Consider the following 18054-nt stretch of genomic DNA (forward strand, 5'->3'; position numbering starts at 1 on the left):
TCTTTTTGCCCCTGCCCCAGGGATCCGCACATCAGCCATGAGACAGACACTGAGACGTATCTGTCAGTTTTTATTAGATTCTGGATAAAAAGACCCCCAATTCCAATCCGGGAGAACTTCGCCTTCTGTGGGCTGGCAGTACCCCCGCTCCACACATCCTTGGCCATCGCGGGTCGCTGGGCTGGTTCTTGGCACCCGGCTTTATGGGTTCACAGACCTCAAGGGCACTGCCCTCCCGAGGACAGCTGGGCTGCACAGAGGTCAGCTCTGCTCATCATGGGCTCGGGTCTGGCCCTGGGAGGGACTGGGCAAGGTCAGGTCCTTGGCCGGGCCCCCTACTGCTGGTCACTGCTGCAGCAGCCAGCATCTGCCTGGGACGCTGTGCTGCCAGCTTGGCCGCTGCCCCGGGCATGGCGGACAGTGCCTGCTCCCTGTCTGGGCCGGGCTTGGAGGGACATGTCTCCCAGGAGTGTCCTGGGGGCAGCTGCGGGGTCAGGGGAACCAACCCCACCTCAAGGCTGCACCGCGCAGCTGGTCCTGAGCAGAGGCCTTTAATGCTGCCCTGCCGCCCTGGGCCTGACCAGTGGAAGGTTACACACGCCGGGAGGGGGGCGGCTGTGTGGTGTCACCACGTCCGCTGGGAGCTGGGGCACCTGGTCAGCGTGCTGCAGGTGTCCAGGCCCGGCTCACTCGGCCTGTGAACTTGGGAGCAGGGGCCGGCTCCCCTCTGCCTTCAGCCACTGCATCTTCTGCTTGTGCTGCTGGATGGCATCCTGGACCCGGGCGTCCATCATGGCCTCGGTGAGGACCCCATCCTCAGAGGCATACGCCATGGCCTGGCAGGGGAAGAGAGCACTGAGGCAGGGCAGCACAGGGGCTGCCCGCGTGGGGGAAGGGCCTCAGCCTGAGGCTCCTCAGGGCCCACCAGTCACCACTCACCCGTGCAGGCCAGGCCTGACCCAGGGACAAGGCAGCCTGGCCAGACCCATCCTTGCTGCACTCGCCGCCCAGAACCCAACTCCTCTGGGGCAGGGGCAGGTGGGGCAAAGCGTGGGCTGCTCTCCCGGGCCTGCGCTCAGCTGCAGGAGGGGCCTGGCCGCTCAGCATGAGGCGCACGCCGACATGCGGCAGCACACACGTGCTCGCAGGCGACCCTGCAGCCCAGAGCAGCTGCCATCCCTGCAAAACCCGGGGCCCTGCCCGCGCCCCCGGCTGGTGCCAGTGCTGGCTGCTCCACTGGCTTTCTCAGTGGCTTTCGAAGAAAAGAAACCCAGAGGCCCGCTGTCAGGGGGCAACCCAGCCCTCAACCGCAGACCGGAGGGCCCTGCCCCGTGGACAGCAGGGTTCAGGGCCAACGAGCAGCCAACAGAACCACCACAGGCCACGCAGACACCAGGAGAGGCAGAGCCCCCGGGGCCAAACTGCCCTCCACGCAGAGCGCTCGGGGCCCCACTGTCTGCAGACGGTCCTCCCAGAACCGCAGGCTGCCGTGGTCCGGGCTGCCGGCGGTGCTCTGCACCCGCGATGCCCAGGTTCCCAGGCCATGCACGTGGGCGGGGTGACCACAGTTCGGCTCACCGGGCCCCAGCGTGGGCCACAGCACTTCAGCTGCCAAGGCAGGTCTCCTCTGGCCAGGCTGCGTGCCTCCTGGGTGACCCCGGGCCCCAGCTGCTTCCTGTCACCCAGCTGTGGCTCTGACATGTGCACTCAAGTGTCCACCGAGCAGGGAGCCCAAGCCAGTCCAGCTGTTTCTCTCTAGGTCCCTAGGAGCCTCAGCCCACGCAGGACACAGGGAGCAAGTTCCCACCATCCGAGATGACCAGTCACTTTGCTCCCCACACGGCTATTCTCAGCGCCTGGCTGAAGCTGCAGAGGGAAGGGCCGTCCCTGAGGCCTCCTGCGAGGAGCCCGAGTTCTGCAAAGCAGCTGAGGAGGTGGGGTGGCAGCCAGAGGGGGTCCCTGATGGGGAGGGGCAGGTAGAGGGTGTGCAGCGACTTTACCACGGAGAAGCCAGGTGGGCACCACGGACACCAGGGGATCCAGGCCAACATCCCTGTGATGTCGTGTGGATGTCTGGTGCCCCCTGATACGATGTGACCAGAAGGGGCCCTCACCTCTGGTTTCCTCCAAAAACCCACAATCCCATTCCACTCATGAGAAAGCCATCAGACAGACCCAACGAGGGACGTCCTACAGGACTCCTCAAAACTGCCGGAATCGTCAGAAACAAGGGACGCCTGAGAACTGTCACAGCCCAGAGAAGCCCGAGACAGGAGGACTGAATGTCATGGGCATTTGGGTGGGTTCTGGGAGAGATCACGTCTGAGGTGGAATTGAGGGATGTGGTGAGACGGCCAGTGTGGAGGGAGCTGTGCTACCTTTGCGACTTTTCTGTGAACCTGGAATTATTCAAAAACAAAAAAATTCGCTGAAAAAAAGCTTAAAGGAGAGCTAACACCCATCCTTCTCAAACTCTTCCAAGCACTGGAGAGGAAGAAACACTTCCTACTCACTCTGAGGTCAGCATCACCCTGATACCAAAACCAGACAAAACACCACACAGAACCAGACCCTCTGTGAAAACTGATGCAAAACGCTCAATGAAATACTAACAACCAAACTCGGTAGCGTGTTGAAAGGATTATACGCCGCAACCACGTGGGCTTTTTTTCCCTGGAGTGCAAGGATGGTTCACCTAGGGAAAAATCAACCTAGGTAAGTAATTAAGAGAATGAAGGACAAAAAGCACTTGATTGTCTCAATTAATACAGGAAAACATTTGGCAAAAATCAACACCCTTTCTTGATGAAAACAATAAATGAGGGGGAATTCCCTGGCAGGCCAGGGGTTAGGACTCCACACTTTCACTGCCGAGGGCCCAGGCATGATCCCTGGTCAGGGAACTAAGATCCCGCAAGCCGTGCAGCACAGCCAAACAAACAGTAAACTAGGAATACGAGGAAATTTCCTCATCCTGATGAAAGCCAGATAAGAAAACATCAGCAAACGTCGTCTCAGTGGTGAGAGACTGAAAGCTTTTCCTCTGAGATCAGGATCAAGGCAAGGATGCCCGTTTTCACCACTTCTAGTCAACAGAGCACTAGAGATTGTAGACAGATCAATCAGGCAGAAAAAAGAAAAGACATCCAGACTGGAAAGGAAGAAGTAAAATTAACTGTCTGCAGGTGATATGATCTTATCATATATAGTAAATCCGAAGTAATAAATTCAGCAAAGTTGCTAGACACAAAAGTAATGCACAAAATCATTTGTGTCTCTACACAGTAACACTGAATAATTGGCAAAGTAATTAAGAAAACAATTCTATTTACAACACCATCGAAAAGAATAAAATACTTAGGAATTACCTTACCTAAGAAGGTGAAAGCCTTGTACACTGAATTTTGCTAGAATTAAGGACATGAAAACACAGAAAAATATCTGCGTTCATGCATTGGAAGACAACGTTGTTATGAGGTCAGTACTACCCAACGCAATCTACAGATTCAATGCAATCCCTATCAAAATTTCAATGATGTTTTTTGCAGAAATTAACACACAAAAAATCCACCCCAAAATTCATATGCAATCTCACGGGGCCCCAAACAGCCAGAACAATCTTCAATAAGAATATGTTGGAAGTCTCCCATATCCCGGTTTTAAAATCTACTACAAAGCTACTGTGATCAAGACAGTGTGGTACTGGCACTAAGACAGACACAGGCCAGTGGAATAGAACAAAGAGCCCAGAAATAAACCCTCACATATGGTCAAGTGACCTCCAACAAGGATGCTGAGATCACTGAATGGAAACGACAGTCTTTTCAACAAGTGGCGCTAGGAAAACTGGATATTCATATACAGAAGAACAAAGTTGTACCCTATATACAAAAATCAACTCTAAATGGATCAGAGATCTAACCATAAGACCTCAAACTATAAACCTCATAGATAAAAACAGATGGGAGAAGCTTCCAGACATTGTATTTAGCAATGACTTGTTGGCTATGACAGTAAAAGCAGCTGACAAAAGAAAAAAAAAAAATATTGGACTTCATCAAAATTAAAAACTTTTGTGCTTCAAAGGACACTATCAACAGAGTAAAAAAGGCAACCCGCAGAAAAGAGGAAAATGTTTGCAAACTACTATCTGAGACAAAGTTAATATCCAGAATAAAGAACCCCTACAATTCAACAAGAAAACCTCAAACAACCCAGTTAAAAAAAGGTCAAAGGACTCGAACAGACCTTTCTCAGAGGAAGTCACACGCATGGCCAACAGGCTCACGACAAGATGCTCAGCATCACTGATCATCAGGGAGCGCAAGTCAACAGCACAGCGAGACACCACCTCACACCCATCAGGATGGCCACTACCAAAAAACAGAAACCAGGGCTTCCCTGGTGGCGCAGTGGTTGAGAGTCCGCCTGCCGATGCAGGGGACACGGGTTCGTGCCCCGGTCCAGGAAGATCCCACATGCCGCGGAGCGGCAGGGCCAGTGCGCCATGGCCGCTGAGCCTGCGCGTCCAGAGCCTGTGCTCCGCAACGGGAGAGGCCACAACAGTGAGAGGCCCGCGTACCGCAAAAAAAAAAAAAAAAAAGTTAAAATAATGAGTTTTATGTTTAAAAAAAAAAAACAGTAGGTCCCCATGATAGGTAGCTGCAGGGTGAGAAGCACGGACCTGCACTGACAAAACCATCGCACGGGGGTGGCAGCTGCAGCGGGGTCCATGCGACACCAGCAGGTGGGCTTCGGGGAGCAGGTGCACAGGTCCCCGGCTGCTCAGCCTGGAGGGAGGAGGGTGGGCAGGAGCCACCACAGTGGCCCAGCCCCATGCACCTGGGGCCACAGGGGAGAAACTCCAAGGGGACACACTGACATGTCCTGTCCCAGACGGTGGGACCCCCAAGGCATTCTGGCCCTCTCTCACAGGGGGTGGGGGTGGGGACTAGCAGACGTGCCCAGGGCCCGGCTGCCCAGGGGCTGGACACACAGGGAGTGCAGCCACGGGCTCTGGGCCTCCACACGCAAACGCTCACCCTCACATGCGCGTGCGGGGGCCACTATCCTCAGCTCCCCACACGCAGGCACACACAGGCCTGTCCCCTGGTTCCCCAACGAGCAGGGAGGGCAGGGCAGGGCGGGGGAGGGGAGGTGCGCCAGGGCGCTCCCCACCACTGGGACTGGGCGCCACTGGGACTGAGCCTTTGTCGCCCCCCAGTTCACACTGAAGCCCTGACCCCCAGTGTGGCTGCACGTGGAGATGGGGCTTCTAAGGAAGCGATTCAGGTTGGGCGAGGTCATGAGCTCGCCCAACCTGAGCTCGACGTACAAGGGCGTCCTTGTACGAAGATACCCCCAAGGGCTCTGCACAAGCACACAGCAAGAAAGCGGCTGGAAGGCAGCCAGGAAGCGGACCCGCATTGGAAGCCCCCTCACTGGCATCCTGATTTGGTACCTCCAGCCTCCAGAACCATGAGATGAATGTCTGTTCAAGCGCCTGGCTGTGGCATTTTGTCACGGCCGCCCAGGCTAAGACACCCTGTTCGCCACTCTGTTGGTCGTGGAAACAGCCAACCTCGTGAGGCCTGGTTCCTGAGTGAGGCCAGCCTGGAGCAGGGCACCCTGTGACTCACATGAGGACAGAGTTTGCAATCTGGGGCTGTCCGTTACAGCAGCATGACCTAGTTCATTCTGACTAATACAGCCCCCCTGTGTATCTGGGCAAGGATGCTCAAATCCAAGCAGATGTCTACGTAGCATTCGTGCTAAGTTAACAGTGGCCAGGTTGTCACGTGGCCACACACATGAGCCACTCAGCACCCTCCACCTGGCAAGGACCATGGGGAAACTTGTTCTGAATGGCTGCACCCAAGGCTCCTGGGAGTCAATGGGCTTCCCTGCCCTGGGCACCCGTGGAACCACTGCTGGGATGTTTCAGATGAAAGCCTGGCTATTGGGAATGACAAGGGCCACTCTGGCCTGTGTGCCCTGAGCCACAAGGTGAAGATGGAATCACCTCCCGTGGTCCAGCTGTCCTCAGGCCCTCAGGACTCAGCAAACCCATCCAAAAAGCCAGAACGCCTGAGGCCTTCACGCCCCCGCAGACAGTCCCGAAAGCAGCAGTCTGCCTCTAGGGGCTGGGAAGGCAACGCCCGACTCCTTATGAGGTCAGTCGCCTCCTGGCTCCTCACGTTCTGCGCCCTCGGGCATGCTCCATCCCTGGCCCAGGCAGTGTCCCCCGGACCCTCCACCCGTCTGCAGTTTGCTGTGCCAACTATCCTGGGCCCCAGCTTGGGACAAAGCCCAGGTTCCTAAGACCCTGAGCTTGATGACCACCGGACACACTGCTGATTTGAGAGGGCCACGCCTGACCTGGGCCAGAATGACACTGGGAAGGACCATAACGCGCGAAGCCACGGACGGCCCTGGCCCATCCTCCCTGCTGCGGGGGGCAGAGGGTGGTGGCGGGAAGGGAGGGCATCATGTCACGTCTGTGCAGAAAATCACTCAGAAACACCCTGGTGGGGGGGAGGTGCAGGTGCCAGCCCAGTCACCTTTCGACAACTCTGAGGGTCCCTGGCTTGGTCGGGCTCTGGCCTGCGGGGCGCATCCCCAGCTCACCTGCCACGCCACAGCAAGCTGGGAGATCTCCCGGCCCGACATGCCCTCTGTCAGCTGTGCGATCTCTGAGCACTTCTTCCCGTAGTCAAACTGGGCCAGCTTCAAGCGCCTGGTAAAGAATTCCCAAGTGATGCCTGGGCGCCCACAGGACCCGGGCCAGGGCAGAGGCCCGTGAGGGACCCAGGCTCCCACACAGACGGAGAGCAGGAGCCTGTGCTGGGAAACCCCAGGCGGGACACGTCCGACCCCCTCACTTTAATGAGCTACCCCCTGCCCAACGTCCACTGCTGGGGCCAGGTCTGGCTGTTCCACCTTCCTACCCTGCTGGGCAAATGTTCCTTCTTCGTGGAGCCCAAGACGGGGCCTGGGTGGGGCACATGCTGGGCTTAGGGGCGGCCGTGGGGCCGTTCAGGATGTGGGAGAACGGAGGAGCTCCGGGGGCCTGTTCCCAGCTCCACCGCCTGCCTGGGGGCAGGGACCCCGCCCAGCACTCAGACAGCGGCCGAGCTCCTAATCCCGCCCCCGCAGGCGGATGCCAGGCCCAGTCAAGCCTGGCTGAAGGCCCAAGAGAGCCCGCTCAGACTCCTGTGAAAAAGTGCTCAGAACCTCAGGCTGCACGCAGTGTCCAGGCTGCAGCTGGGCTAGGATGCGCCATCGGGAGCTGGAGCAGGGTGGGGAGGTGGGGGACTGGGGCCAGCCAGGGGCAAAAGGAAAAAGAGACCCAGATAAGAGAGCTTGGGGGCAGCTGTCAGATGGGTGGCAGGGGCAGGCAAAGCCCGCCGCAGAACAGAAGACGGCTCAGCAGCGCCAGGCGGGAACCAGGTCGGTGGGGCTGAGATCTGGTCCCCGGAGAGGGTTACAAATAGACCAGCGCTGGCTTATCTGGAACGCTCCCGACAACAGCGAGAGAGGGCCTGGACGAGCAAGGAGGGCACCCCCGGCCTGGTGGGCCCCGCCGTGTGCTGGGGAGGGGCCCCAGAGGGAGGCTCAGCGAGGCCAGAAGTGGGCCGGCACAGCCCGCCACTGCCAGGGCCTGACTGTGGCCTGGATCTGAGCGTTTCAAAGGTGGGACGGGGCAGCAGGGCCTCCAGTGATGGGCGATCATGACCCCACACGTGAAACCCAGGGGCAGGGGCACGGGCGGGGAGCGGCCGTGGTGGCGGGGACACTTACTGCTTTCCTTCTGTGGCTGGTTTAAGAACATACTTGTCAAAATACAGCCTCACCAGGCGCTCCCGCGCCTCTCGCCGCGGCAGCTCGAAGCCGACCATCTCGCCGATGCGGTCATTGATGGCCCAGTCCAGCTGCTCGGGCTGGTTGGTGGCCAGGACCAGCATGAACCTGCAGCCGGCACACGGCGGGAGCTCAGGGCTCGGGGCCAGCAGAACCCGCCATGCGGCGTCCTCACACGCGAGACCCTGCCACACCGGCGCTGCCCTCTGCCTCCCATCCCTCCCTGTCTTGCCCCAGCTCATGCCTCTCCCCGACTGGTGGCCCAGCCATGGAAGCCTCCCTGTGTGCAGGAGGGACGGGGACCCAGGGACCCAGGTCTGAGACAGATCCCTGCCCCTCCCACACCAAGTGCTGGGGTCTTGAAGCCTGGGGCTCAGCTAAGCAGACGTGCCAACTCAGCAGGAACTCGACACGCCCCTGGGGGTCTCAGTGGGGGTAGGGTCTCCACCGGCAGCAGCTGCAGCGGGCAAGGCTAGTGAGTCTGGCGTGGTAGCCACGTTGGCTGACCGGCAGGGCTAGATGCCACCAGCGGGCAGGGGGCTGGAGGGACCTCACCCACCTGGAGGAGCAGGATTAGGGGGCCCAGAAGGGCCAGCCCAATCCCAGGGCAACCTGAGACCTGGGGCCCCTGGCTGTGGGGTGAGCCCCTGACAATGCATCTCATGGGCAGCTGGAAATGCCCAGGGCCTGAGCCAAGGGCAGTGGCCTGTGGACGAGCCTGTGCCCCTCGGCTCTGCCTCAGAGACCCCAGCACATTGTTTCCACAGCTCCACAGACGCCCCACGGCGCCCAACGGGCCGTCCCACTGCGTCTGGCCACGTGGGTCAGGTGTGAGCCTGCTCGGGCGGCCGCCCCACAGCAGCCACATGAGCTGACGCAGTGCCACGGGCCCCGCACACGGGCTCTCCTCACTTGCTGCTGTGCTGGCCTGTCCGGTGCAGGAACGCGTTCAGGGTGGCCCTGAGGTCCTCGCTGATCTTCTCCTGCAGAGACAAAAATCCGGCGTCAGGTCCGCACGCCGGAGTTCTATAAGCAGCCACGGGGGCGCTAAGGAAAGGCTCCGCAGAAAGGCGCAGCCCCCGCTCGCCCACGACAGAATGAATCTAAGTTCGAAGGCTGAAGCTTGACTCCAAAGACGCTGAACTTCCACTTTTCAAATAAAATGGACGAAGAAAGCTCAGCTGAGGAGCAGGTTCCCGGTGACCTTCCCAGGAAGTGCAGACACCGCGGCCCAGGCCGCCCACCCTGCCAGCTCCCTGCCCGCCCTGCCCGCTCCCCAGGCCAGAGGGCGGCCTCCAGAAACTCACAGTCGCTCGCTTCCTGAGAAAGGCATCTGCTTCGTCCACGAAGAGCAGGAGGCTGCAAGGGCAGGGCCACGTGAGGCAGGCAGGGCACGGCCCCGCGGGAACCCCAAACTTTGCACTGCCCCCACCGGTACCCAGACCTTGGCCGCAGACGGGGGCATGTGAAGTACCAGTGTCACGAGAAAGTAACTAAAAATAGGCTGGTGACCCCTTGTCTTAAACGGTTTAAAGTCTCCAGGACTGGGCCTCCCTGGTGGCGCAGTGGTTAAGAATCCGCCTGCCGATGCAGGGGACACGGGTTCAGGCCCTGGTCCGGGAAGATCCCACATGCCGCGGAGCAACTAAGCCCGTGTGCCACAACTACCGAGCCTGTGCTCTAGAGCCCATGAGCCACAACTACTGAGCCCACGTGCCACAACTACTGAAGCCCACGCACCTAGAGCCCGTGCTCCGCAACAAGAGAAGCCACCACAATGAGAAGCCCGCACACCGCAATGAAGAGTAGCCCCCGCTCACTGCAACTAGAGTAAGCCCGCACGCAGCAACCCTAACCCTAACCCTAACCCAAACCCGATGCAACCAAAAATAAATACATAAATAAGTAAGATTTAAAGAAAAACGAAAAAAGGAAAGAAAAGAATCTGCCAGCCAATGCAGGGGACACAGGTTCAAGCCCTGGTCTGGGAAGATCCCACATGCCGAGGAGCAACTAAGCCCATGCGCCACAACTACCGAGCCTGCACTCTAGAGACCGTGAGCCACAACTACTGAGCCCGTGAGCAACAACTACTGAGCCTGCACCCTACAGCCCACGAGCCACAACTACTGAGGCTGTGCACCGCAACTACTGAGCCTGCATGCCACAACTACTGAAGCCCATGCGCCTAGAGCCCGTGCTCCGCAACAAGAGAAGCCACCACAATGAGAAGCCTGCACACCACAACGAAGAGTAGCCCCCACTCGCCGCAACTAGAGAAAGCCCACGCGCAGCAACGAAGACCTAACGCAGCCAAAAATAAAATAAAACAAAGTCTCTGGGACCAAGACGCTCCCGGACCTTGGGGACAGGCTGTGGGGAAAGTCACCAACCCCCCTTCCCAGCAGGAGCCCCAGGGCCACCCAGGAGGCACCCAGCTCACCCTCGCCGGCTGGTGTTGGCCCAGTCAAAGACCTTGTGCATGGCGGTCACGCCGTCCCGCCCCATGGGGGCCACATCCCCACCTGTCATGATGGCGTAGTCCATGCCTGAGTGCAGCGCGAGTTTCTGGGTGGGAAAGGCACTTTAACGCCTGCTCCGTCTGCCCTCCAGCCCACCGCCCCGGTCGCTGGGGACCAGACCGCGTGTGGGGAGACGCCCTTCCTGGAAGAGCTGGGCAGGGGCCGCCTCCCATGTGCCCACGGCACCTCTCCCTGGTAGGTGAGACTCTACAACCCCCAGCTACTGTGCCCTCACCTTGGCAAACAGTGTCTTGCCCGTCCCAGGTGGCCCATACATCAGGATGTTCCGGTACACACTCCTGTTCTTCCTGGTGTTCCTCGTGGCAATGGCGATGTCCCGCACACGAGCCTCCAGGCTGGGCTGCCAGGGGACACGAGGTTTGGGGACGCTCTGCCGCTGAGTCCATCCCTCCTGAGTGCCTGGGTCAGTGCGAGAGGCCGCCTCTCCCTGGCTGGGGCTCAGCCAGTAAACCGGACTCCAGGAAGGCCGAGCAGCCCCGCCCGGGCAGGAAGATCCCAGGGACAGGCAGCCCCACTTACGCTGAGGACGACGCCCTCCAATGCGTCCTGAGGCTTACTGAGGAGCCGCCTGCTGACCTGCGGGGCGCGGGGGGATATCAGGGTCAACGGCGGCGCCCACGGTGCAGCCGCCCCAGAACACGCGTTACCAGCTGTCCTGCAGAAGGCTGGCAGGGGAGACTGTCGGCGACACTGACCTCTAGCGACAGCCCACAGCACTGCCCGTGGGTGCACAGCACCCAGGCCAGGCAGGAAGCCTGGCTCCCCTCGAGGAAGGCAGCCGACACAGGGCTGCTTCCAGCGACTTATCTTACGGGTAGATGGCTTGCTGGAGCCCCAGAAGTTTGTATACAAGCTCCAGTCCACCCAGGGGGACGGTCATGCCCACAGACCCACAGAGGGACGGAGCAGACTGGCGTGAGGGTGCCCCCAGTGCTGACGCCACAGGACCAGAGGAATAGCGTCAGGAAAGAGAGCCAAATGCAAATCTGTGAGCAGGGGAACAGGGCAGTATTGGGTAAAAAGGGGAAAAGGGGTCACGTGTGCGACTCGGCCGTAAGGCCACACGGACCCAGGAGGCCCGCGGTCACCTGCACAGGGTGCCTCAGCAGCTCCAGCACCGTGATTCGAGAGGTCTCCCGCACCAGGGATGGCTTCCCCAGCCGCGTCTCCACGTAGCGCCCTATGGCCGACGTGGCGTTCTTGGCGGAATAGATGCCGACGGCCAGCAGCGTCAGCCCAGCCACCTGGAACAGGGCAGGGGAGGCAGGTGGCGCCCACCCCATCCCCGGCAGAAAAGAGGGGCTCCCCCACCAGCTCCCTGAGTCTCAGCCGGGCCCCACCAGTACCTTTCCAAAGGGCAGGCACTGGTGTGGAGATAAAACGGACGCCTGGCACCCCTCCCACACCCTCCTCCCAGCCCCACCAGGGCCAACACTGAGCTGTTCCGAGCGCCCCAAACACAAAGGCTGCGTCACTTGTGGCTTTCCAGTGGCAGTGAGGGGCGCGGGGGCAGCGACCGCCTCAGCCGTAGGTCTGTGAACGCTCAGAGCGCCAGGCGCCTCTCACAGCCAGCGGAGACCCCGACACGTGACACAGACCGCAAGGAAAACGGCAGCGTTGTTTACCGTGGCTGTCACTTTGTCCCAGTCTGTCACAAAGGCCTGGAATCCTTCACCAAACACGGTGCCAGCCGTCCTGCAGGGGAAGCAGTGGCATGACTGGGAAGGAATCGGGCTGTGCCCGTGCGCCTAGCCCAGGCTCCAAGGTCAGCCCCAAAGGTCACCGCAGAAGGACCGGCCAGGGGAGTAGTGGGGTGCCTGCTCAGGGGAAGGGGCGAGAGGATGCCCGCTGGGCACGGCCTCACCTGATGGACTCCAGGATGGTCTGGCGCTGCTCAGCAGCCTTCAGGCGGATCTGCTCGCGGGTGATGTCAGCATTGTCGCGCTCAGCCTTGGCCCGGGCACGCGCCTCGGCCTCCACCCGCAGCATCTCGTTCTTGTGCCGAAGCTCCATCTCCCGCTCCACGGTGGCTGCCCAGGGAGAGCGGGGAGCAGTGCTCAGCCCGAGGCCCCCCGACCCAGGATGAAGCGCAAGCGCAGGGTACCCCCCGGGTACCCCCCCACCCCCCTCTCCCAAGGGTCTCTGCGCCCGCTGCTTCACGCTGCTTGGGAAGCACAGGGCCTGAAGCAAGGCCCGTGGCCCTTGGCCCGTGAGCTCCCAGGCCAGGGCCCTACCTCGCCGCAGGGCCTCCTGCTTCTGCACGGACTCCTCCTGCTTCCGTAAGTTCTCCTCGTTGAGAAGTTGCTGAAAAGGAGCCACAAGGGAGAGGGAAGGGCTTCGAGTTTAGGAAACAGTCAACATCACACCAACAGGTTAGCTGCTCTGGCCTCAGAGATGTCCCCATCGCCCCAGGGGCTCCGACCCCAGGGGATGGTCGCCTTGAGGCCTGCAGGCTGCATGGCCCGAGGCAGGAGCCGCGGCCCCCAGCCTAGCTCGGCCTCAGAGCAGCCCTGACCCATGGCTGTCCTCACAAAACAGGCTTTTTGCTGGACTGTTTAATTTAAAAACTAAAACGCCCACAACAGGCTCGATGTTTGAATGCCCCCCCACAGACCCGTTTGAATGCCCCCCACAGACCCGTCAGTCAGGGTCCCACCCGGGAGACCCTTGGGGCGGTGCGGGCAGATCCCCACCCCTCCAAGGTAGTGGTTACTGCCGGGCAGACCCCAGGCTCTGGCCCCCACCCGCCCCAAGGGATGCCCACGCCCTCAGGGAAGACAGGCGGCTGGGCAGAGTTCACCTGCTGCTTCAGCTGGTCCTCATAGCGCTGCCGGGACAGCTTATCCTGGTACTGGGCCCTCTAGGGAGGGAAAGGGTGGTGTGCACACGGCCCGGGCACAGAAGCCATGGTCCAGGGTGGGACTCGGCGGGCGCGGGGCCCAAGGAGCGCCCCGCATGCCCCAACCCCGCCGCCTTACGGCCTGGTGCTGCCGCGTCTCCTCACTCAGGGTCTTCCTCCGCTCCTCGGCCTGCACCCGGACCTGCTCGCCCTTCAGCTGCTCCACGGCGGCCTCATACTCCTGCGCGACACACCAGCCGCCCTGAGCCCAGGGCCTGGCCAGGCCTCCCGCCCCGACGCCCCTCCCCTGCGTGGGCTCCAAGGAGCCGGACAGCCTGTGCAGCGCCTGGGCAGGGATGCAGCCTGGTCTGCACCCCACAGGCCTGTGGGTGCTCAGCTGTAGCCTCACCTAGGCCCAGGAGGACCCAGACCCACAAGCAGAGAGAAGCCAGGAAAACGGACAGGGCAAGGCCCCAAAGCAGCCAGACGGTCTCCTGGGGCGCCTGTCCCTCCCCCAGCCCCCTACACCGCTTCCGCTGCACTTATGCCACGTGCTTGCTTTCTGATTCGCTTGGTGGAGGGTAGAGCCTGTGCCTTTCCTACGCTCGCTCACTACGTGCTCAGAGTGACGGCAGGAGTCCCCCCTCGGGGAGACCAGACTCCTCACCCACATCTGCCCTTCCAGATAGTTCTGTACAAAACTCAGGCCACACACCTGTCTTTGATCCCCGCTTCCCTCAAATCCTAGAGGGAGGAGCTGCACCCACCGCCCATGTTCTGTCTGTCCGGGGGCCCCTCAGCCTCGGGGCTGCAGCCCACCTCTGCCAGCACCACACCCACACTCACCTTGAGCCTGGCCTGATGTTCCAGCTGAAGCGTCTGCTCCTGCATCTGTGCCAGACTCAGCGCCTCCTTGGCGTGTCCTGCAGCGGGGGCAGGTGTGTGGGCATCAGGACACCGGGCGAGTGTTCACAAGTGCCAGGGGCTGCTCAGGGACACCACAGCCCACCTCGACCTGAGCGCACGCGTGGCCACCCTGGTCGGACCTGCTCAGCCACCCCTCCCTCCAAGGGCCACCTGTGTATGCTCCATCCCCAGCGGAAAGCGTGTGTGCGCAGTCTGCCCCCAGGGGACTGTCACACTCCAAAGGGTTCCATCAGAGAGGCTGTCCCCTGCCTGCCTGTTGACAGCAGGAGGGTCAACATGGTGGTCATTTCCCCATTAAACAAAAAGCAAGCCTGTGGCTAGAACGTCCTTTATTTTTCCAGTGCGAACATTTTTCCTGAGCCTCTGATACCTGTTACTGATTCACAGACAGGCAAGCACAGGCAGGCAAGAACGTAAGGGGCAAACAAGGATTAAACCAGAAGGAAGGGACGTCCCTGGTGGTCCAGTGGCTAAGACTCTGTGCTCCCAGTGCAGGGGTCTAGGTCCCTGGTCAGGGAACTAGATCGTACATGTCACAACTACGAGTTCGCATGCCGCAACTAAGACCTGGTGCAGCCAAATAAATAAATGTTAAAAAAAAAAAAACCCAAAACCCAGAAAGAAGCCGATGCACATAGGCTGACAGCTCTTCACAGGCCACATGTTAGAAACACGTGTGTGTGTGATTGACAACTTCCAGGTGTATTCTCTTCATCAGCGGAATTCACATGTGGAAATATGTGGGTATCCGGTGCTCTCCTTGCTGAAAACGCCTGCACGTCGGGCCTCTCTAACAGATCCGCGATGACAGAGTTCTCCTGTGCGCCACGCTTCGCTACAGAAACTTTCTAACACATAAAAGCACGGAGAGAAGGTTGGGACCCCATGAGCCCACCTCCCTGATGCTACCACGCTCCCAGGTTGCTGCCCGCACGCCCACCCTTCTACCCCCTCACCACAATCTGTCTTATTTTTTGAGGCCTTCAAGGTAAGCAGCAGACCCCAGGACCCCAAGCTGCAGCACCTGCATCACTGACTACAGCATAACCCCTGGGGCTCGCTGGCTCCAAGCACGTGTTTGGCACGTGGTGGAAGCTCTAGGGCTGAGGTAGGCTGGGGCTCGTGGTTTGGCTTCAGAGTATGGGGAGGACCTGCAGCTGGCCTGCTTACTCACGCCGTGACCTTTGACAGGTAGGCTGACTGCTCCGAGCACCTTGCCTGCCAATGGAGCAGGGCGCTCCCTCCCCCGACCCGTGGAGTAGGGTGGAGAAAGCACGTAAATCGCTCAGCACAGGAACCCGCGAGCTCCCTGATCACAAGCTACGGCCTCAGTGCTGACGATGATGACTGTCACCTCGAAGTCGTCCTACACCGAGAGATGTGCGAGCCGCCACGTTAACTGCACCCACCACAGGCAGGCACCCTGTACGTGCGTGGAGCACACAGCTCAAGGCCAACGTGCTGCTCTGGTGTCCAAGGAGGGCCTGGGAAACCTGGGGAACTGGGTAGCATCAGGCTGGGCCCCGAAGGACACAGACAGTGGTCAGGCTGTAAGAAGCAGCTGGGGACGTCTCTGGTTTGCGTGGAGAGAGCAGTGAGGTGAACAAGAGCGGGTACAGGCCAACCAGGGCAGGCACTCTGGCTGTGAACTGGGAGCATCTCCAGACAACAGGCCTGCAGAGGGGCTAAGGACAGAAGGGGCTCAGGCACCCTGGGAAGGAGGGTATGGGGACAGAAAGGGCGGCAGCCCAGGGTGAAACCTCCCCCATCGGCCAGCAGAAAAGCCAGGAAGGATGGCAGGAACAAAAATGAAGTAGAGTCCACACTTGAGACAGTATCACTGGATGTGGACGCCAGTGGGGAGGACCATGCCTCTAGGTGGTGGTAGCTAGGGACTCTGCAGGAGATGCTGCTTGCTGGGGAAATGGGGGAGCAGAGGCCAAGGCTCTGGGGACCCAGGTGGAGAATGTCCTGGGGCAAGAGCTCTGGGGCAGCCAGTGCAGGAGACCTGAGAGCAATTCACAGGCAGGAGCAGACAGGAAGTCGCTGCTACCCTCAGACACACCCAAGGCTATTCACACCAGCCTGTACGTACAACTGTGTGGGTTTCAGAGGCCAAGAGTCGGCCTTCACATTTCAAAAGGAGGCAAACTTTGAAATTCTGGGCACGGTGAATGGGCCAACCCCCCCAACAAACCTAAAGTATTAGGTCTCGTGTCAGAAGTCTGTCATCATCTGAGGTTTCTTGAAGCCCAACCGTTGTCTCTCAAACTCCTCTGCAAGCCTCTCTTCAGTCATCAAGTGATAACTGAAATTATCTTGCAAACCTAATACATCTAATATACTTAACACCCACTCTGAAGAAGGGCGTGTTCCAGCTAGGCCTAAGGAAACAGGCTGTTCTGTTTTGAATGTCCCTCCCAGGATCTGAGAACCAGAAAGGCTGGAGACCTTTGCCCAGGATGTTCTCGTGGCCCCAGCGGGAAGGCGGGGACTGAGCCACAAAGTGCCAGGCCACCCCCTCCTCAGACAGGAAGACTGTGCTCACCTCTGCTCACAACAAGACTGCTCCATAAAGTCTTCTTTGAGAATAGAGCACCTCTGCTTAAAAGTTTAAGAGCTACTGTATTCTTCCAGCTATTACCTACTCAGCATGTGCTATATTCCAGACCCTTAATCTTGATCTTCACACAAACTGTTAAAGCCACGAGAAAAAAGAAGGTCGTGAAAAAACCCATGGGCTCAGTGAAGGTACACTCACCGCTGATGTCTTGAGGGCCTGGGTCAGGAAGGTCATCAACTGGCCCAGGGCTGCTTGATCTGTTGCTTTATAGATCTCGCCTACCTGAACGCTACCTTTTTCCAACGATAAATGCAAATCTGCTTTATTTCCCTTAAGACCAACGCCCCTCAAACACGTTTCCCTTCTTAAGCGGAAAACTGCCAAGCAACCACCACGGACGGATCCCCTACCAGGCCACCCTTGGCCGTTCCACGTGGAGACGGCAAGAGGCGGTAACTGAAGACCAGGGTGCAGCCCTGCCAGCTGCTGCCTGTACCCTCTGAGTCCCCTCGGCACCGGTTTCCCCACTTGAAGGACGCGTGGCAACTGGGAAGATGCCAGAGGATCAGGGGATCCCGAACCTCCCTGCACGCAGGGTGGCTCCGGCTGGCTTACCGCTGGAGACCGGTTTCTCCCCGACGGCCACTCGCCGCTCGACCCCTCAGACCACTAAGGGCCACCGTGCCCCCGAGCCCGCCGCCCGGCCGCCCTCCCCGCGCCCAACCCCCGCACTCACGCGAGTGCTCCAGCTCGCGTGCCGCCTTGGCCGCGCGCTCCAGGCCCGTCGGGTCGAAGTTGCTCCATTTGTCCTTGGGCCCAGTCCGGTCCCCCGCGCCGCGGTCCCCGCCGCCCTCGGCCCCGGGCTGCACGGGCGGCAGCGGAAGCGGCGGCCCCGCGCCTTCGCCCTTGGGGCCCTTGATGCCGAAGAGCCACGACATGGCTCGCGAGCTCCACGCGCCGCCGCCGGAACCCGTAGCCGTTCGGACGCGCGCGACGCAGAGCACGGTCCACGCGCCGCGAGCCGGCGGCAGAGACTGCGCAGGCGCGGCGGCGGCCCTTCCTCCAGAGCGACGGATGCGCGTGAGGTCCATGTCCCCCCCCCGCGCGGCCCTCGGATTGGCTGCGAGGACCGTGACGTCACGGCATCGCTGCAGCGATTGCAGGAGCTGACTCGGTGAGGGGGGCGGGTAGGCCGTCAGGGGGCGGGGCGAGGTGCCAGGTGACCGGGGTTGGTCAGGAACGAAATTGAGGGTCTGGGCGCGTGCGCGCCCTTGGGTTCGTCATTTCCGCGTGGCAACGACACTGGCCCCGTTGCTATGGGC

The 18054-nt window shown here is 60.2% G+C and overlaps 1 protein-coding gene across 3 annotated transcripts; it reads right to left on the minus strand.

Annotated features, from left to right (window-relative positions):
• Positions 1–54: 54 nt before the first annotated feature.
• Positions 55–17773, minus strand: LOC113622312 (ATPase family AAA domain-containing protein 3). 3 transcript variants are annotated; one of them, XM_027110519.1, is made up of 18 exons: positions 17469–17756; positions 14089–14165; positions 13382–13483; positions 13204–13263; positions 12638–12707; positions 12268–12433; positions 12029–12098; positions 11492–11647; positions 10923–10979; positions 10618–10743; positions 10304–10428; positions 9168–9219; positions 8773–8843; positions 7801–7968; positions 6628–6736; positions 4685–4790; positions 4249–4401; positions 702–836 (listed from the first exon to the last, which is right to left on the minus strand). In XM_027110519.1, the coding sequence occupies exons 1-18, from the start codon at positions 17668–17670 to the stop codon at positions 817–819; spliced, it is 1890 nt and encodes a 629-aa protein (XP_026966320.1). In that variant the 5' UTR covers positions 17671–17756; the 3' UTR covers positions 702–816. The 3 variants fall into 3 exon arrangements, with proteins under 3 accessions (XP_026966321.1, XP_026966320.1, XP_026966322.1); XM_027110521.1 differs by lacking the exon at positions 4249–4401 and having other exon boundaries at positions 17469–17755; XM_027110520.1 differs by lacking the exons at positions 4249–4401; positions 4685–4790 and having other exon boundaries at positions 55–836; positions 17469–17773.
• Between the last annotated feature and the right edge of the window lie 281 nt (positions 17774–18054).

Source organism: Aethalodelphis obliquidens, unplaced genomic scaffold, assembly GCF_003676395.1.
Source record: "Aethalodelphis obliquidens isolate GAN/ISIS:26980383/991018 unplaced genomic scaffold, ASM367639v1 scaffold9, whole genome shotgun sequence".
Classification (NCBI taxonomy): domain Eukaryota; kingdom Metazoa; phylum Chordata; class Mammalia; order Artiodactyla; family Delphinidae; genus Aethalodelphis; species Aethalodelphis obliquidens.

What these genes read in the sequence shown, in the direction of transcription:
- LOC113622312 (XM_027110519.1), bottom strand. Translation starts at nt 17,670, where the DNA reads ATGTCGTGGCTCTTCGGCATCAAGGGCCCCAAGGGCGAAGGCGCGGGG. An exon ending in GCAGGAGGCCCTGCGGCGAG is followed by an intron (nt 12,434 to 12,637) that starts GTAGGGCCCTGG and finishes CTCCCTGGGCAG; the next exon opens with CCACCGTGGAGCGGGAGATG. An exon ending in ACCATCCTGGAGTCCATCAG is followed by an intron (nt 12,099 to 12,267) that starts GTGAGGCCGTGC and finishes CTTCCCCTGCAG; the next exon opens with GACGGCTGGCACCGTGTTTG.